General features: G+C 53.8%; 1 protein-coding gene across 2 annotated transcripts; it reads left to right on the top strand.

Annotated features, from left to right (window-relative positions):
• The first annotated feature begins 966 nt into the window (after nucleotides 1–966).
• Nucleotides 967–18,129, top strand: CHRNB4 (cholinergic receptor nicotinic beta 4 subunit). Of its 2 annotated transcripts, XM_032270665.1 has the most exons (6): nucleotides 973–1,158; nucleotides 6,700–6,848; nucleotides 11,434–11,478; nucleotides 11,581–11,690; nucleotides 12,796–13,774; nucleotides 17,468–18,129. In XM_032270665.1, exons 1-6 carry the CDS (start codon nucleotides 1,104–1,106, stop codon nucleotides 17,606–17,608), a joined length of 1,479 nt encoding a protein of 492 aa, XP_032126556.1. In that variant the 5' UTR covers nucleotides 973–1,103; the 3' UTR covers nucleotides 17,609–18,129. The 2 variants fall into 2 exon arrangements, with proteins under 2 accessions (XP_032126558.1, XP_032126556.1); XM_032270667.1 differs by lacking the exon at nucleotides 12,796–13,774 and having other exon boundaries at nucleotides 967–1,158.
• Nucleotides 18,130–19,410: the final 1,281 nt, after the last annotated feature.

The following is a 19,410-nucleotide window of genomic DNA, read 5'->3' as shown; positions in this document are numbered from 1 at the left end:
ACAGTGTTGTTGTTGTTTAGCTGTTGTTTTTAAAGACCGTGTGTCAAAATGGCAGATTAGAGCAAAATGACATGGGGGGAGCAATATGAAAGCGAGACTGAGAGTCCTGGAGAGAAGGGGCAAAGCTGCCTTTTAACAGGAGGTCACTTGCTCAGAGGGCTCGGAGGAAGGCCCTTCCTGCCTTGTTCCTTCAGTTGTCAGCTTTGCCTGTTAGGGCCCACACGGGGGAGCAGGTAGGAGGACTGAACTGAGAGGGAGATGGAGAAGCTGCCAGAGGCCCTTTTGGATCCAGAATTGAGGCAGCAGTCCCAGCCAGGTCCGAAGGTGGGGTCTGTCCCTCCAGGGCATGGTACTGATTCCAAAAACGCGGCAGGGACACCCTGGCTGGGAGAGGGATGTTCCCCTGAATCACCTGAGCGGCCTCTGTTGAGCCCAGGTTGGAAGGCCCAAGGCGGAGGACAAGGCCAGCCCACTCCAGCCCCGTCCCCTCGCTTTAACTCTGCTCCTTCCCCAGCCGCCAAGCTGGGTGAGGGGCCCTGAGCTATTCACCCTCCCAGATTTCACTCACTTTTCCTAAGTGCCCTCCCTGCTAAGTCTGCAGAGAGCAGCGCTCCCTCTCGGCTCACCCGGCAGTGTCCTTTCTGTCAGCAAACCCCATGAGTAAGAGCTTGAGATGAGTCATTTGCCTAAAAGCCTCTTGGACGCCAGGGAGGCAAAGCCGAGGACCTCCCCGCCCCAGCACGTGCTTCTCCCCGACAGCAGAGGCTCCTGCGCCGGCGTCCGCCGCCCTCGAGTCTCCCCGGCTGTGCCAGGGGTGCAGGCGCTGTCCTGCCTGCCTGTCTTGGGGAAGGTTGGGAGGCCCGAGGAGACCGCGAAGCCAGGCTGCCGCGGGGTCCACACCACCCACGTGCGGCGGGGCGGGGCAGCGGACCCGGTTCTCCCCGGGTGGGCGGGGCTCGGCCGGGCTGTCCGCGGGGTCCTAGTGAGCGCCGCCGCGCGCAAACCTCGGGTCCCGGACCTGCGCTCACTCCACCGCGCGCTGCTCCCGGGTGCCTGGGACCCGACAGCCGAGCTCGCGGCGGCTGCCACCCGCCCCGCCGGCCATGAGGCGCGCGCCTTCCCTGCTCCTTTTCCTCCTGGTCGCCCTTCGCGGGCGCGGTGAGTTCTTTTCGGGAAGGGAGGGAGGGGCGCCTGAGTTGGGCTGAACGGGGCTGGACTGGCCACAGGTGGAAGGGAGGGTGCCCTGCGCCCGGGGGAGTGGCCCGAGGCTGTCCCGGCCAGATGGGGGCGTGGGCAGGGCTGAGCCCACTCGCCGAGGCGGCGGGGACGGGCCTGCGTGCATGGGTCTGCCAGGTTTGGAGTGGGGGCCAACTCTTCCCGGAGCCGCTGCAAGCGCCAGGGCCACCCTGCGGGGTGAGTGTCTGCAGGCTGGGCAGCGGGGCAGGAAGCCCGGGTCATCCCCCGCGGCCTGGGAGGCTGGTAGTGCACCAGCTCCCGCTCCCAACAGGGCCGAGGTTCTTTTTTTGCCTTAGAGGTGACTTTCTTGGAGCGTGGGCGCAGAGGGGTCAGCCACCAGGGCGGGGTAGGCGCTCGGGAGCCAATCTGCTGCTCAGCCTTAGAGAGAAGTCTCCTCTAACACAGCTGCGGTAGAGATGGCGAAACTGGGCCGACAGGGAAGGGGGCTTGCTTAAATCACCAGCCCTGGGATGTTTTGTGCTTTGGGGTGCATCTCCCAGGAAACACGTTTTACGGCACCACAGCCTCTGGTCACCCATCCGAGACGTGCCGGGCCTGGACAGCCAGCTGGACTGAGGCCCAGACTGCTGAAGTTGGACCTAACACTCAGGAAGGAGACCCAGCCCTTCTCCTGGTAGACTGCCTTCTCTGGGGCTCAGTTTCCCCACCCGAATTCCAAGGGCCCTTGTAGCTCCTACACTCACCCAGGCTTTCCTCCAAGCCCCAGTCAGCCTAGAAGACCAGGGCTACCTCTTCCTTGCATGGAGACCCACCACAGGGGAGGCAGGAGGTAGGAGTCAGGGAACATACAAGGGGCTAATAATCGGCGAGGGAGCTGTAGCTGGAATTCTAAACCGTCGGTGTGTGTGTGCAGTTTGGAAGACATCCTATCTAAACATTTATACTGAAAAAACGGAAAGATATACCCATCATTTTGGAATACAAACTACAGAAAGTACGAAATACAAACTACTCTAGGGAGGTGGAGCTCTCATCTAATATGGTGGCTCCAGGCCGTGTGTGTGTGTTGTGGCTCCAGGCCGTGTGTGTACTGTGGCTCCAGACGGTGTGTGCGTTGTGGCCGCATTGTGTGCGCTGCGGCCGCATGCGATGTGTGTGTTGTGGCTCCAGGTGGTGTGTGTGTTGTGGCCGCAGGCTGTGTGTGTGTTGTGGCTCCAGGCAGTGAGTGCGTTGTGGCTGCATGCAGTGTGTGCGTTATGGCTCCAGGCAGTGTGTGCGTTGTGGCTCCAGGCCGTGTGTGCGCTGTGGCTCCAGGCCGTGTGTGCGCTGTGGCTGTAGGCAGTGTGTGTGCTGTGGCTCCAGGCAGTGTGTGTGTACTGTGGCTGCAGGCCATGTGCGTGTACTGTGGCTCCAGGCGGTGTGCGTGTTGTGGCTCCAGGCGGTGTGCGTGTTGTGGCTGCAGGCCGTGTGCGTGTTGTGGCTCCAGGCGGTGTGCGTGTTGTGGCTGCGGGCCGTGTGCGTACTGTGGCTGCGGGCCTTGTGCGTACTGTGGCTCCAGGCAGTGTGTGTACTGTGGCTCCAGGCCGTGTGTCTATTGTGGCTCTGCCACTACTTACTGGGTGACCCTGTGCCATTTCTTTCCCCATCCTGGGCCTCAGTTTCCCCATCTGTTCTGTGGAGACAATATGGCCTGCCTACATATTTGGAGATGTGGATGTGTGTGGGGCAGTTGCAGTGTTTCTTAGGTGCGGTCCTGGGGCAGCCTGCATCACCCCATACAGATTTCTGGGCCCCACCCTAGGCTCACAGGATCAGAATCTCTGGGAATAAAGCCTAGGAATTTGCATGTATACAAGCATCCAGGTGATTACTACACTTGATGGAAGAAGCACTAATAGTATGTGGTACGCTCTTTATAAAAGGTAACTTCTCTGCTTAAAAAAATTTCATAGCTGCCTTTTAATAAATATCATGTTCCCTTCCTCAGTTAACAACATACACCCCAGTTGAAAAATCACTCTGCCTTTCCAGATGCAGAATCTAATCTTTCCCATAAGAGTCTGTTAACTGTTGCTTTCTGTAGCTTGTATTCAAAAACAAAGGGTATATCTTTCCATTTTTTCGGTATAAATGTTTAGATTGGATATGCTTTTCAAACTGGACACACACTCACACAGTTTGGAATTCCAGCTATGGCTTCCTCTCAGATCGTTAGCCCCTTTCTCGAGGGGAACAGTTTTTCTCCTAAAGGCCTGGAAAACTACCCTGGGCAGAGGCTGGTGGGGCCCATTCCGACAGAGCCATTGGATCATGACTGACCCCTAGTGGCGGCTTCTCTGTTTAACTGTCAGCCCCAGGGCTGCGATGTGAGCCTCCCACCACGATGCAGAAGCTTCCAGGAATCCCGGGCCACCTCTGCCCTCTGGGGGGAAAGGCTGTTCCTTGTCTTTTGAACCCAGCTGGCCTCACAGGCATTCAGTAGACTGGGAAGTCTAGGCATGTGCTGTGCTGGGCTGGGCTCCCCTGCCCCCCATTTTGGGGGTAAGGGGGGTGCATTCCAGCCCCCAGTATCCCTGCTGTTTATTCGAACCCCTCACCCCCACCCCATACACTCACAAGTACAAACACTGGCGCAGTCACGGGCACACACTGCCCTGGACAGCAGCATTTCCAGCCTCTGCAGGGCAGTCGCCTTACAGGGAAGTTAGTGAGGCACTGAAGAAGACTCAGGGCTCAGGGAAGACCTCTGTCAGGAAGAGGCTCCTAGACCTGGTCTGCCTCTGACTTGCTGGGGGCACTTGAGAAAGTTTCTTCCCCTCTTTGGTTTCAGCTTACCCAGCTGAGAAATGGGGGGTTGGGCCAAATGGTCTAAGTTCTGGGGACCTCTAACTCAAGCCCACAGCCGGTGGTCAAGATGTGGGTCAGCTGAATGCCTGAGAGGCAGGACAAGCCCAAAGGTGAGCCACCTGAGCACATCGGATGGGCTCGGAGCTGGAGCATACAGCCTGCAGAACAGCCCTGGAATCGGGAACCGGGTAGGACCAGCCTGGTGGGACTTCAGAGATGTGGGATCCAGCCTTCCCTAGTATTGCAAAGCTGGGGGCTGGGAGCTGCAGATCTGGCCCCAGAGCTGCCTCAGACATGCCAAATGGGCTTGGGCAAGACACACCCCTCTCTATGAAATCAGTCAGTCCACACAGACACGCTAAAGAAGGGCTGTGGGAGGGACCCGGCTCTAGCCTGGGGATACGGACTGGCTTCCCGGGTACTCAAGCAGCTGGCCTCTGGGAAAGGGGTCCTGGGTGTAAGAGGCAGGGCTCAGAATCTAGGCCAAGCATCCATAGGACCCCCCTCTGGAGCGCCCAGGGCAGTTCGGGGGAGGGGCAGCAGGCAGCAGGTGCACAAGGAGCATCTTTCACAAGGCACTAAATATTGCATCTGCTCCAGATAGGCAGCGAGTTGGAAAGTGGATGGAGTAGGCAGGGTGGCGGCTGCTCCCCATGGCCAGGAGTCCAGCCCAGCACCCACCCCTGAGTCCACCTCAGGCCTGCCCATTGGGTTGATCTGTGTTCTGGGCCCTCTGGCCCTACTCACAGAGGGAGGGGTTTGGTACAACTGGGTGAACTGGCCCTTGCGAAAGGATGTCATTGACGCCTGAGCCAGGCAAGCCAGGCAAGCCCCTAGCTCATCCCCACCCCCAGCTCTCCAGCCCCCTTATTCCCTGATCTTCCCACCTGCTCCCCGGCCCCAGCACTGTTTCCTGCTCGCTCTCATCTCTTTTCCTGCTCCCAGGCTTGTCTGCTCAGATGTCCTTGATTCCCCTCTGAGACTCCCTTTCCCCAAGCTGCCTCTTCTCTGCTTTACACATTCTCCCTGAAGACACCAGAGCACACAAGCTCAAGTCCCTCAACCTGGCCTTTACTCCCGGACACATGAGGGAGATGACATAAAGACCCAAATGCCACTTGGCAAAAGATCAGGGGTATGCAGAGGGGCAGCTCTGAGGCTGTGGAAGCTCAGGGGGGCTCCCTGCAGGAGGCTGCATTTAGGCTGGGTCGTGAATGTGGCTCTGAGCTAAGACCTCTCCTTGAAGCTCCAGACCAGGAGCCAGCTGGACCCTTCATTTGGTGTCTCAGAGGGACCTTGCACTCTTAGGTCTAAGTCTGAACCCGGAAAATCCCCCCGCGTCTCAGCTCTGTTTCTTCTTAGGAAAAGCACCACCTCATACCCAGTTCTGCACCCAAACCCACATTTGAGTAACGGGGCTGCTCCCCTGCACTGTGAGTGCTCTGGTGGCAGGAACCATTTCTGGTTTTGCTCGCTGTTATCCTCAACATGTAGCAAAGTCCCTGGCACAAGACAGACCCTCAGATAATTTTTAATTGGTGGGCTGGGGGCAATCCTGCCAGAAGAAAGAGTGTGCTCAAAGAAGTCAGACAAGCTGGGTCTGGTGGGACTGCACCTGTAGTCCCAGCCACTAAGGAGGCTGAAGTGGGAGGACCCTTTGAATCCAGCAGGAATCGCTTGAAACCAGCCTGGACAACTTAGCAAGATCCCCCACCCCGGTCTCTTAAAAAAAAAAAAAAAAAGCAAGCTAGACAGCAAAGGTCACGGGGGAAAGGCAAACAGTGGGCTATGGCCAGAAGAGGGAGTATCTGAGTATCTGGGGTGGAGGTAGAGAGGCGGCAGAAAATCAGGTTGAGAAAGGTAAGGCAGTGCCTGCAGGGAAAGGGCCTTGAATGCCAAGCCAAAGAGCTTGATTTTTAACTCCACCTACAGCTCCGAGAATCGTGGGTAGGGAAGGGCCCTAGGCCGGTTTGCTGTAGAAAGACCACTCTGGCACTGTATGGTACATGAATGGCAGGGGCAGAGTGGGGGGTTGGAGAGGCCAGAAGGAGGGCAGGGGTGAGGAGGTGGGGACGTGGCTTGGAAAGTAAAAGACAGGACTAAGGCCAGCCCAGTGGCTCACGCCTGTAATCCTGACACTTTGAGAGGCCGAGGCGGGCGGATCACCCGAGGTCAGGAGTTTGAGATCAGCCTGGCCAACACAGTGAAACCCCATATCTATGAAAAATACAAAAATCAGCTGGGTGTGGTGGTGCAGGCCTGTAATCCCAGCTACCCTGGAGGCTGAGGTAGGAGAACTGCTTGAACCTGGGTGGCGGAGGTTGCAGTGAGCTGAGATCACACCACTGCATTCCAGCCTGGGCCACAGAGTGAGACTCTGTCAAAAAAAAAAAAAAAAAAAAGACAGGACTAGGTGGCCACTTGGATGAACCAAGGCAGAGGTCAAGAAGAGACACCTGGTTTTTGTACCAGATATGCAGAGTGCAGGATGCCATTCATTGCTTGAGGGAAGAGGAGGAAGAGGTATGGCATGGGGAGGGGGACAGCTGAGCTCCGTCCCCAAAGAGAGGCAGTTCAGCCGGCCCTGAGGGCACCTGTGCTCCCTCTCAGCTGGCTGCACGAGGGCCCGGCAGGTCTGACTGTGTGTTTTCCTAGGGGACTGCCGCGTGGCCAATGCCGAGGAGAAGCTGATAGACGACCTTCTGAACAAAACCCGTTACAACTACCTGATCCGCCCAGCCTCCAGCTCCTCACAGCTCATCTCCATCAAGCTGCAGCTCTCCCTGGCCCAGCTCATCAGCGTGGTACGTGCAGAGGGCAGCCGTGGCTCAGGCTCAGGTGGAGAGGCTGTTCATGCCCAAGCCCTAAGCAATCATTGGCCAGAAAAATGAAATGACTAGAGTTGATTTAGACTTACCGATACATGTCAGGGAGGCTGCAGAAGGGTCCACAAAGTTCATAGATGTCCAATATTTAATGAAGTCGTGGTTTTGTTATAACGAAGAAATGAGGGTGGGAGCGAGATGGCCACTGGGTAGGCAGCCAGAGGGCCTGCCATCCACCCTGCTCAGCTGGGTCTCCAGCAGAACCATAAGCTTCTCCTCCTTGTCCTCACAGCCCCACCCTCTTCTCTCCCACAGCTTGCTCAACAGGCGACCTTGCATGCTCCCTACTTGTTGGGGAAAATAAGAACCAGACTCGGGAAATTGATGGGTACAGAGGCCCAGCTGTGGGGGCAGGACCAGAGGCAGTGCAGTGCCGACGGAGCCAGGCAGGTGGGGATCTGGACGGCAGGCGTGGCTGCTGCAGGGATGGAAAGGAGGCGTGGATGGTGGCATTCACAGGGACCATTGTCATGTTCTTCACATGTGGGTGTGGGGCAGAGTCAGCGTGCTGAGGGAGGAAGTGCCTGAGAATTTCTCTTCTCTCTGCTGCCTCTGAGTTGGAGATGCCAGAGGGAACCGTGGCCCATTGTAAACCTTCCCACGTCCCCACCCACAGGGTTAGAACCCCATTCCTGGAAGCAGCTCTCGGGGGAGCATTCACAAGACGAGAGTGCACGGCGCCTCGTCCAGCCAGGGGAAGGATATCACCAAGGGGGCAGACCCTCCTCTGGCCAGGTGGATGCCTTCTGAAATGCCAGAATCTCTCTGGCACGGCTGGCCCCCACACACTCAGCCTGTCAAACCTACAGCCCTCAAGAAGACTTTGGCCAAATTAATGACTGGCTCCATCTCCTGGGAGGATGCATAGACCCAGGATGGGGAGGGCTGGAGAGCCATGTACTCTCTGCCCCTCCTCCTCCCCGGTCAAACCAGAAGGAAGGAGAGAGGGCTTTCAGCCAGACTTGCCCAGGCTGGTGTCTGAGTGTGACTGTCCAGGCCAGGGCTTCTTGCTTAACGGGGCGAGCCCAGCTGCTGCGGCGAGGCTGCTGCCCCTAGTGAGGGTGAAGGAGCAGGAGGCTCGGCTGCACGCCCAAGATCAAGCTGCCTGGTCAGATCTGCTCTGCAGGCCCTGTAGGGTGATAAAGGAGGAGGGGATGCAGCCGCCAGCCGTCACCCATGCAAGTCATATTTCTGAAAGCTTGTGTATACAGTAAATATTAGGTTGTAGGCTGGCAGGACAGGAGGGGGTATTGTCCTCCTATTTTTCAGGATTTCTTTCTTTCTTTTTCTTTCTTTAAGGAGGGAGGGTTATAGATACATGCAGTTTAAAGATGGGAATTTTTAGGGAGCAGGTAGGGATTTAGTGCTGGGCAAGGCAAGCAGGCTTGTCAAAGCACCTCTTTTGTAATCGACTCCTGAGTCTGGCAAGCCAGGTACTCCCTTGCCAGCAACCCCACCCCCACCTCTCTAGGCCCCCTTATTCCCTGACCCTCCCACCTGCTCCCCTGCCCCAACACTGTCTCCTCTGCTCACTCACTGTCATCTGGTTTTTTTTTTTGTTTGTTTTGTTTTTTTTAGATGGAGTTTCGCTCTTGTTACCCAGGCTGGAGTGCAATGGCGCGATCTCGGCTCACCACAACCTCTGCCTCCTGAGTTCAGGCAATTCTCCTGCCTCAGCCTCCTGAGTAGCTGGGATTACAGGCACGCACCACCATGCCCAGCTGATTTTTTGTATTTTTAGTAGAGACGGTGTTTCACCATGTTGACCAGAATGGTCTCGATCTTTTAACCTCATGATCCACCCTCCTCGGCCTCCCAAAGTGCTGGGATTACAGGCGTGAGCCACCGCGCCCGGCCTCACTCTCGTCTCTTTTCCTGCTCAGGGGCTTGCCTGTTTCGATGTCCTTGACCCTCCTCCAAGTCTCCCTCTTTCCAAGTCATCTCCCCTACACTTGACCAGTCTCCTGGAAGATACCAGAGAACACAAGCCCAAGTCCCTGAGCCTCACCTTTACTCCCAGACCTGTGAGGGAGATGATACAAAGTCCCAAACACCACTTGGAAGGAGACTGGGGGTATGCAGGGAGGGAGATTTGAAGCTGTGAGAGCTCAGGGTGTAGGTTTAAATGCAAATATAGCCGGGTGTGGTGGCTCACGCCGTAATTCCAGCACTTTGGGAGGCTGAGGTGGGTGGATCATGAGGTCAGGAGATCAAGACCAGCCTGACAAACAAGGTGAAACCCTGTCTCTAGTAAAAATACAAAAAAAAAAAAAAAAAAATTAGCTGGGCATGGTGGCACGTGCGTGTAATCCCAGCTACCCAGGAGGCTGAGGCAGGAGAATCGCTTGAACCCAGGAGGCAGAGGTTGCAGTGAGCCAAGATTGCACCATTGCACTCCAGCCTGGGTGACAGAGTGAGACTCCATCTTAAAAATAAATAAAGAAATAAATAAATAAAATATCATAACTATATTAAATGTAAGTGGCCTAAATAATCAAAATGAGACAATTGGCATGCATCCTTCTTCTCCCTTCTCCCTCCCCACCAACAGCCTGGAATGTGGAATTTATGGTTGTGGCTCCAATAGTTATTTTTGTCCATTCTTATGAGGGCCGCACTCCAGGTATGGTGGAGAAGAAAGTTGGAAAGAATCTGGGTTCCTACCAGAACTTTGTAGAGCAGAACTACCATGTATGTCTAAACTGTCAGCGTGAGAGGGACATGAATCTCTACTTTATTTAAGTCTGTGTTACTCTGGATCACTGTTACTGGTAGCTGAACCTTACCTTACTGATAATCCTATCTAGTTGTAGGTTCCTTGAGGAAGTGACTCCTAAACTGAGATCAGTGTGCTGCAGGTTATCTTGATGAAGAGGAGGCAGCAAAATAGTACAGACTGAGACCACAAGACATATCCAAAACACTAAAGAAGGCCAGGGGCTGTGGGACAGAACAAAGGGACACGGGAGATGAAGTGAGGCTGGGAAGCCTGGCAAGGCCCCGAAGACCCTGTGAAGGAGTGAGATTTTTATTCTGTAAGTGAAGGAAGCCAAGGAAGTAATCTAAACAGGGATAAAAATGACAGGAATTTTGGAAGGTTTATTCTGGCTGCATAGGAACAACAGATGTGTGTGTACGGTGATGGTGGTGGTGTACAGATGAACATGGACCAGTTAGGACAGTATTACAGGGTCTAGGTGAGGCGTGGATGATGTGGCCTGGAATGATGATAGGATTTATGTGTTTGTACAGAAAATATTTATGGAGTATCCAACATGTCACATACTCTTCTAGCTGCCTTATTTCCTCATAGCCATTAGATTCTAGTGGGAGGTGGCAGATAATACACAGAAGGATAGATGGTGTTTAGAGGTCATAGATGCTATGAAACAAAATGAGACTGGGTGAGGGGGCTCGCACCTGTAATGCCAACACTTTGGGAGGCTGAGGTGAGTGGATCACTTTAGCTCAGGAATTTGAGACCAGCCTGGGCATCGTGATGAAACCCCTTCTCTACAAAAAAATTTTAAAAATTAAACCAGGTATAGTGGCCTGTGCCTGTGGTCCCAGCTTCTCAGGAGGCTGAGGTGGGAGGACCACCGGAAGGTAGAGATTTCAGTGAGCAAAGATCACGCCACTGCCATCCAGCCTGGGTGACAGAGTGAGACCCTGTCTCAAGAAAATAAACAAAAAATCACAAGAAAGAAAAATAAGGCAGGGCAGGGACAGAGGGGGTATTTTATGCAGGCCAGGGAAGACTTCTGTGATGTTAGGATGACATTTCTGATAGCAGAAGAGCGTGTGGAAGCATCCTGGTGGGTTTCCAGGAAAGGGAACAGTGTGTGCCGGAGCCGAGAGACAGTGTGGTGGAAGTGGAATGAGCAAATGGCAGCGCTGAGATTAGAGGTCAGGGAGCTGATGGGGTGAGGGGTGGTGGGGAGGCAGGTCACTAGGGCCTTGTAGACTCTAAGCAGAACTTTGGCTTTTCCTTTGGATGAGATGAGGCAGCAGAGCAGCCAGTCAAAGGCATTGAGATTTAAGGGGATCACCCTGGCTACGTGTAGAGAAGAGACCAAAGGCAGGAAAGGAGAGAGCAGGAAGACCAGTGACCGGGCCACGGCAGTAGTCCAGGTGACAGAGGATGGTGGCGGTGGAGAGAAGCAGACACAAATGAGATGCTTTAGGAGATACAATTTACAAGACTTATTGATGGATCAGAGAGCAGAGTGTCAGAGACAACGTCCACGTTTCTGGCTTGTGGAACTGGATGGCTAGGGGTGCCGTTCACTGAAGCAATGACGCCAGAGCAGGACCAGGTTTTGGGAAGATCATGAGCTTTTTCTCAAACGTGCTGGGTGCGACATACCTCTGAGCCATCCAAGAGATGTTTGGGCAACCGTTGGTCACAAGGGCCTGGAGCTCACAGCCTTTTGCACAATAAAGTGAAATCCATTTGTAAGGCTCCTTCTTCGTGGTGACCTGATAGCCCTGTTTCCTTCCCCAGAATGAGCGAGAGCAGATCATGACCACCAATGTCTGGCTGAAACAGGTAAGTGCCCTGCAGGGCCCCTAGCCCGAGAGATGTCTTCTCTAGGGCTGCCCTTTGGTGCCAGTGGACCTGCAAGTGACAGGGCCTTGCCTGTCTGTCCAGGAATGGACTGACTACCGCCTGACCTGGAACAGCTCCCGCTATGAGGGTGTGAACATCCTGAGGATCCCCGCAAAGCGCCTCTGGTTGCCCGACATCGTCCTTTACAACAAGTGAGTGGCAGGGTTGGCTGAGGCCTGGGGACAGCCAGGCCAGGGCAGCAGGCCCAGCCCTAAGAGTCATCCAGGCCTGAGTCCAACTGTGGGCCCCATCTCTGCTTTACCCAGCCTTCCAGGCCAAGCTAAAAGAGAAACAGAGGTGAGCAGAGCCAGAGCCCTCCGTTACAGATGGGGAGTCTGAGGCTGGCGGGAAGGGGCCTTGTCTAATTCACTGAAGCACAGCCGGGACCACAGCAGTGACCCGACCTCGAGCCCAGCACCCTTTTTGTGCTCCACACTATCCTTTTGAGCCTTTGTTGTTTTGCCAGTGTTGCATGTCAGTAGCACTGACTTACTATGCGTAAATATCTTAGGCAGGTGGAGGAAGCCAAAGAGATTCTCCCTGACTTACGATTATACCAGTAGCGTGAAATGGCTAAGAGTGTGTGGTCTGGCTGGGCGTGGTGGTTCATGCCTGTAATCCCAGTACTTTGGGAGGCTGAGGTGGGTGGATCACGAGGTCAGGAGTTTGAGACCAGCCTGGCCAGTATGGTGAAACCCCATCTCTACTAAAAATACAAAAATTAGCTGGATGTAGTGGTGCATGCCTGTAGTCCCAGCTACTTGGGAGGCTGAGGCAGGAGAACTGCTTGAACCTGGGAGGTGGAGGTTGCAGTGAGCCAAGATCGTGCCACTGCACTCCAGCCTGGCGACAGAGCGAGACTCCGTCTCAAAAAAGAAAAAGTACTGTCTGGGGACAGACCTGAGTTCAAAACCCAACTGTCCTGCTTACACATTTTCTGACCTTGAAGAAGTCATTTAACCTCTCTGAGCCTTGGCTTTCCCATCTGTAGAATGGGGATAACAATAAAACCTACCTCACTGGACTACTGAGAGGCCTAAATGAGCTATTCCATGGGAAGCCGTAAGAGTGTCTGATGGTAGGGCTCTCTCCACCACATAGTTGCGAACAAAGGCAGGCCCCTTTCCATGAGGGCCCGGGGGATTGGAAGGGTGACTAGTGGGAAAAATTCCCAGAGGGCTCTTCAGTGAGTTCTGAGGCCAGGCCAGGCCTTATGTATGGGTTTCACGATGTTGTCCATGCCCTGCCCCTGCCCAGCGCCGACGGGACCTACGAGGTGTCTGTCTACACCAACGTTATAGTCCGGTCCAACGGCAGCGTCCTGTGGCTGCCCCCTGCCATCTACAAGAGCGCCTGCAAGATTGAGGTGAAGCATTTTCCCTTCGACCGCCAGAACTGCACCCTCAAGTTCCGCTCCTGGACCTACGACCACACGGAGATAGACATGGTCCTCACGTCACCCACAGCCAGCATGGATGACTTTACACCCAGTGGTGAGTGGGACATAGTGGCCCTCCCGGGGCGAAGGACAGTGAACCCACAGGACCCCAGCTATGTGGATGTGACTTATGACTTCATCATCAAGCGCAAGCCGCTGTTCTACACCATCAACCTCATCATCCCCTGCGTGCTCATCACCTCGCTTGCCATCCTCGTCTTCTACCTGCCGTCCGACTGCGGCGAGAAGATGACACTGTGCATCTCCGTGCTGCTGGCGCTCACTGTCTTCCTGCTGCTCATCTCCAAGATCGTGCCGCCCACCTCCCTCGACGTGCCGCTCATCGGGAAGTACCTCATGTTCACCATGGTGCTGGTCACCTTCTCCATCGTCACCAGCGTCTGTGTGCTCAATGTGCATCACCGCTCGCCCAGCACCCACACCATGGTGCCCTGGGTCAAGCGCTGCTTCCTGCACAAGCTGCCTACCTTCCTCTTCATGAAGCGCCCTGGCCCCAACAGCAGCCCAGCCAGATCCCTCCCGCCCAGCAAGTCATGCCTGACCAAGCCCGAGGCCGCCACCACCTCCGCCAGCCCCTCCAACCTCTATGGGAACTCCATGTACTTTGTGAACTCTGCCTCTGCAGCTCCCAAGTCTCCAGCCGGCTCCACCCCGGCGGGTATCCCCAGGAACTTCCAGCTGCAGTCCTCTGGGAGGTTCCAACAGGATGTGCAGGAGGCATTAGAAGGTGTCAGCTTCATCGCCCAGCACATGAAGAATGACGATGAAGACCAGAGTGTAAGTTGCTCACCAGCCCTGGCCCACCTGCCCAACAGAAAGGCTCAGATAGTAACACCAGTTTCCACTTCTTGCAGTTAACTCAGGGGACAAGGACTCTCAAACCCTGAATAAGGAATCCAAAATGGAAATTAGTTTTTATTGAATATTATAGCTTCATGCATCCAGGGAGAGAAAGGAAGTGCCAGTGATCTTTCTTGTTTGTTTTAGGTGTCCCAGGAGCAAACCCTAAGATGGGGACTTGAGGGCAGGTGGCTTATTTGAGATGTGATCCCCGGAAGCACAGTGAGGGAGGAGGGAAGGTGAGACAGGGAAAGGAGAAAAGCCAGAATAGGAGATGAATGAGCAGGATACTGCTGTGGGCACCCAGGACTCCGTATCCTTGCAGACGCTCTGAGGACCAATGGGAACAAGCCTCAGAATCACACCCCTGCAGGGAGGCTGAGGCATTTACCCACCAGCCCCCATTCCATAAGGACACTAATTCCCCTGCACTTCCAGGTAATTCCAGCCTCCAGAGCAGGCGCCCTTGGTGCTGGAGAAAGTCCTGGGGCAGAGGAGAGAGGAAATGCAGGTGCCGGAAACGGAAGGCTGGGAAGTGACTCTGCAGCCCTTAGGGAACACAAGTGCGCTGGGGTACCAATGCGTCTGCCCCATCCTCTTCAGGCTTGCAAAGAAGCCATTCAAGCTCTCACAGCTTTCACGGCTGTAGGAACGTCAGTAAAAATATGATTTCCAGGGTGATGAATTAATCAATTGTGCTAACTAGAATTACAGATTTTATTTTATTTTTAATTATTTTGAGACAGAGTTTCTCTCTTGTGGCCCAGGCTGGAGTGCAATGGCACCATTGGCTCACTGTAAACTCCCGCCTCCTGGGTTCAAGCGATTCTCCTGCCTCTGCCTCCTGCCTCTGCCTCCTGAGTAGCTGCAATTACTGGCGCCCACCACCACGCCTGGCTAATTTTTGTATTTTTAGCAGAGACAGGGTTTCACCACATTGGCCAGGCTAGTCTTGAACTCCTGACCTCAGGTGATCCATCCACCTCGGCTTCCCAAAGTGCTGGGATTACAGGTGTGCGCCACTGTGCTTGGCCTAGAATTACAGATATTTTAAAAAGAGATTTAATTTACTTTCACAGAACAAAGCAATGAGAGCTGGAGTCTGGGTATTTCACGTGACTCCTTTGAATAAATAACACTTCCAAGGACAATTTCAGAGTAACAACACAGAACGCGGTGGTGACAGAAATGTTCACACCCGTTTCCATGCCAGGCTGGGGAAAAACTTTCATGCTCTTGTGAGTGTTCTCCTATCAACACCTTCAGATTAGATTCTTTGGACAGGTTTTGACTACACAACATGGTGTCTTCCCCCATGCAGCTGCATGAGCAAAAGTGGACATCTCGTTCATATCTTTCTGAGATTGCTTTCCACTCCCTGCATCCTCAAGGGGAAGCGCCGGCATTCCATTAGTTAGCCTGCAGAGAAAAGAGCAGAAACAGCTCCAGAATCACACTGTGCCAAGGAAGGAAGAGAAATGCAGACAGATGGAATATAGGACATGGGATATTCTTCTGGTGTGGTTCTCGGACCAGCAGCACTGGTATCGCCTGTGAGTTATCAGAAATGCAGAGTCTCAGGCCCAGTCCAGACCAGCTGGCTCCAAATCTGCATTTTAACCGGATCCCCGGGAGATTCCCAGACCCATTGTAGTTTGAGAAGCGCAGCTCTGTAGGACTCTCAGATTTCGCTTTCTAAAACATTAATTTGATCATGCTATTACTTAGGTTAAAACCATTCCATAGTTCAGCATCACCTAATTTATTGGCTCCCACACATTAACGTGCAGCCTGGGGCCGGGCTGGCTAAGTGAGAGCCACGTGGGCGACACTGTGGGACCACCCTCTGACTGAACCAGGATCTCTGGAGGAGGCATGTTGGAGCTTGCTTTTTTATCCAATCCCAGGTGTCGTGTGCACGTTCTAGGTTGAGAAGCGCTGGTCTCCTGCACCCCTGGCTGAGCCGGCACCCAACCTGAACTCTCTTCTAAACACCTCACCACCCCCTTGGCACTCACCTGCCTTCTGCTCTTTCTAGCTCAACTAATTACAGGCCTCTTAAGAGAAGGAGCCAGGTGGGACCACGGTCATTATAAACACCAGCATTGATTAAGCTCCAGCCACACATCAGGTGCTGTGCCAGGAGTGGACACACGTGACTGCCAACCCTCCCTGGAACCCTGTGAAGTGGCTTTTACCAGAACCCCCATTTTACAATAGGGGAAGCTTTCAAAGCAAAGCCCAGAGAGGTTCACTGATCTGGCCGGTGTCACGGAGCTGGCCCAGGGCAGTGCCAGGCTCCATACCCAGATCTGCCTGATATCCTTAAACTCGCTTGCCCTTCCGAGTTTCTTGCCCTGCACTGAGCACAGGGTGGGCTTATTGGTTGATTGGCTTTCTTCCCTTCCAGAGCATGCCTGCCTCCAAGGCAGCCCCTGCCACTTCTCATCTTCAGTACTTTCACCCACCCTGGTGATTAACTGGTCACTATAAATAGCACAAAAATATTAAAAGGGAAAAGCACACGGACGCAGACACAGACACACACACACACACACACACACACACACACACACACACATATATGCGTGTGCCGCTTGAATTTAGGGCTGTTAAAAAAAAGAAAGAAAGAAAGCCAAGGAGTGCTCTGTGGAGAGCTGTGCTGTGCCTGCTGAGTCTTAGGGATAGGTGCCAGTCATGCTTGGTTTCGGGTGTCGGGACTGGCTTGACACAGGATTATCCGCACTCTAGACAGACCATTGACAGGCCCTGACAAACTGGGTCACTGACGTCAGCATGCCCGTTGCTGCCCACGTTTCCAATTCCAGAGCCTCTGCTGATCTCCCAGGCCTTCTGATCCCGTCCGTCTCTGCCAGGGAACGGATGTAGTGTGAGCCAGCCAGGCCAGGGTGTGAAAGCAGGCATGGGGGAGAGAGGCCAGGATGCTGGGCACACGGGCATCTCTCTCGATGAGAGGATGTGAGTGTCCATCTCCCCCAGCACGAAGGAGACAGGCCCATCTGTGGTGGCCCCTCTGGAGGCCATCCAGGTCTCTGCCCACCTTACATCCCACAGCAGGGTCTAAGAAGACCAGAGAGAGAGATCCAGATGATGCAGCAGGAGGAGGCTGGGTCTTAATTACTAGAAACAGATGCTGCTGCGAACAGACCTGAGCAAATTAAACAGCAGGATTTCCAGGTGTTCTGTAAGCCCCGTTGTCCCGCTCTCACTGAACTAGGTGGGGCCCGAATCTTTCTTTAGCTAGAACCAGTTCAGAGAGTGAGTCTGGGGTGAAAATGAGAAGATGGAGCTTTGAGATCCTTAGGCCCCATCTCCTATGTATAACCAGTTTAGGTTTTCAAATCACAATATATGGCATTAACAAGCCCTCCAATTCCCCACTTTTCTGTACAGCCCAAGTTCCCATTGGCCCTGCAGTGCTGTGGGGGACAGGCAGGATGGAGGTGGGGGACAGCCAGAGGCTCAGAGCGGCCCGCCTGAGAGGCCCGCCTAGTATGCAGTTCCACGCGTGGCCTGTGGAGTCGCTGGCCAGATAGTAAGGGCCTGACTCGGGGAAAGGAGGAACCCCAGTACTTGGCACCTGTGACCAGCCCTTCTGTCTGCCTGCAGGTCATTGAGGACTGGAAGTACGTGGCTATGGTGGTGGACCGGCTGTTCCTATGGGTGTTCGTGTTTGTGTGTGTCCTGGGCACTGTGGGGCTCTTCCTACCGCCCCTCTTCCAGACCCATACAGCTTTTGAAGGGCCCTAGGCTGCCCAGCGTGACTGAGGACCCCCTGCATTGTGCGGTAAGAGGATGTGAGTGGCCAGGTGGACAGTTTGCTGCTTCCTTCTGGGTTGTGGCTGATGAGGCCCTAAATAAATCTGTGACCATTGGCCATCAACCCCATCAAACCAGCCACAGCGGTGGAAAAGGCAAGGATGGGGGCCTGGACTGTCCTCTCTGAATGCCTTGGAGGGATCCCAGGAAGCTGCAGCAAGAGGGAGCTTCAGACAGTTTGTTTCCGCCCTGTCCTTCTTCCCTGCACCAGGCACCGGAGATGAGGATGAGCATTGTGGCAGCACCTACTATGCGCTAGGCATGATGCCAGCCTGCCTCTCCATCCCCATCTCGTTCCACTTCCCCTCGTCCAGTCCCTCACACACTTCTAGATTCTTCCCAGTTCAGAGGCTTGGCATTTGCCATATCTTGTTATTTTTGAAACGGAGTCTCACTCTGTCCCCCAGGCTGGAGTGCAGTGGTGCAGCCTCGGCTCACTGCAACCTCCGCCTCCCAGGTTCAAGTGATTCTCCTGTCTCAGCCTCCCAAATAGCTGGGATTACAGGCAGCTGCCACCACACCCAGCTAATTTTTGTATTTTTGTTGGCCAGGCTGGTCTCGAACTCCTGACCTCAAATGATCCGCCCTCCTCGGCCTCCCAAAGTGCTGGGGTTACAAGCGTGAGCCACTACGCCTAGTTTGTCATATCTTCTACCTGAACCTTTTTCCCCCAGGGTTTCCCAAACTCCACAGCCACATGAGTCAGGGCATGTCTCCAGTCCATCCTTTGCTGCAATGTCCCCTCCTCTGAGAGGCCTTCCCTAAGCACCCAGTCATTCTAAAGCAGCCTCCCTATGGCCACGTTACCCTGCCGCCTTCCTCGAGCACTCCTCGGTACCTGCCACTCTTATCTGGTGGCATGTATGTCATCCACAACTCACCCACTAGAGTGTGAGCTCCATGAGAACAGGTACCTGCTCCTTCATGTTCATAGTGGTATCCCTAGGGCCTAGGACAGAGCTTGGCACACAGTAGGTGCTCAATAAATGCTTGTTGCATGAATGAATGGCTCCTACTCCTCCTTCAAGCTCAGACGCCCGTCCTCTGAGCAGCGGTCCCTAGTTACTCCATCTAAAAGGCATGGCCTGCTACTCCATGCTGCTGCAGCGCTGGTCACTTTCAGTCCTCTATCATGGCTGGGTTCAGGTCGGCCTCCCACGCAGATGCTCTGATTCACTCCTCGCGTATACTACCTTTTGCACAGTGCCTGGCATGTAGTAGGCACTCAGCATATTTGTGGAAGGGAGGAGGACATTCTAAAAAATTCTATTTTTAACATTATTATATAATAAAATTGACTTGTAAATATATAGTTCTACGAATTTTAACACATGTATAGATTGGAATAATCACCATCACAATCAGGACACAGGAAAGATCAGTCGCCCAAAACAACTCCCTCCTGCTATTCTGTTAGAATCCTGACTCCCTCCACGCCTAGCCCCTGGCAACCACACATCTTTGGGCCCTTTCAAGAATGCCATTTGAATGGAATCACACTGTACTGACCTTGGAGATCGGCTTCTTTCATTCAACATAGTGCCTTCGAGATTTAATCAAGTTGTTTTTTTGTATTGCTGAGGAGTATTCAGTTGTATGATGTTGATGCACATTTAGGCTGTTTCCAGTTTTTGGCAATTATGAATAGAGCTGATATAAAAATTCACATATAGGATTGTGTATGAATAAAAGTTTTCTTTCTTTTTTTTTTTTTTTTTTTTTTTTTTTTTTTT

This window comes from Sapajus apella, unplaced genomic scaffold, assembly GCF_009761245.1.
Source record: "Sapajus apella isolate SASKATOON/1434 unplaced genomic scaffold, GSC_monkey_1.0 scaffold214, whole genome shotgun sequence".
Taxonomy (NCBI): Eukaryota; Metazoa; Chordata; class Mammalia; order Primates; family Cebidae; genus Sapajus; species Sapajus apella.
This window is presented reverse-complemented; position numbering and strand designations above follow the sequence as displayed.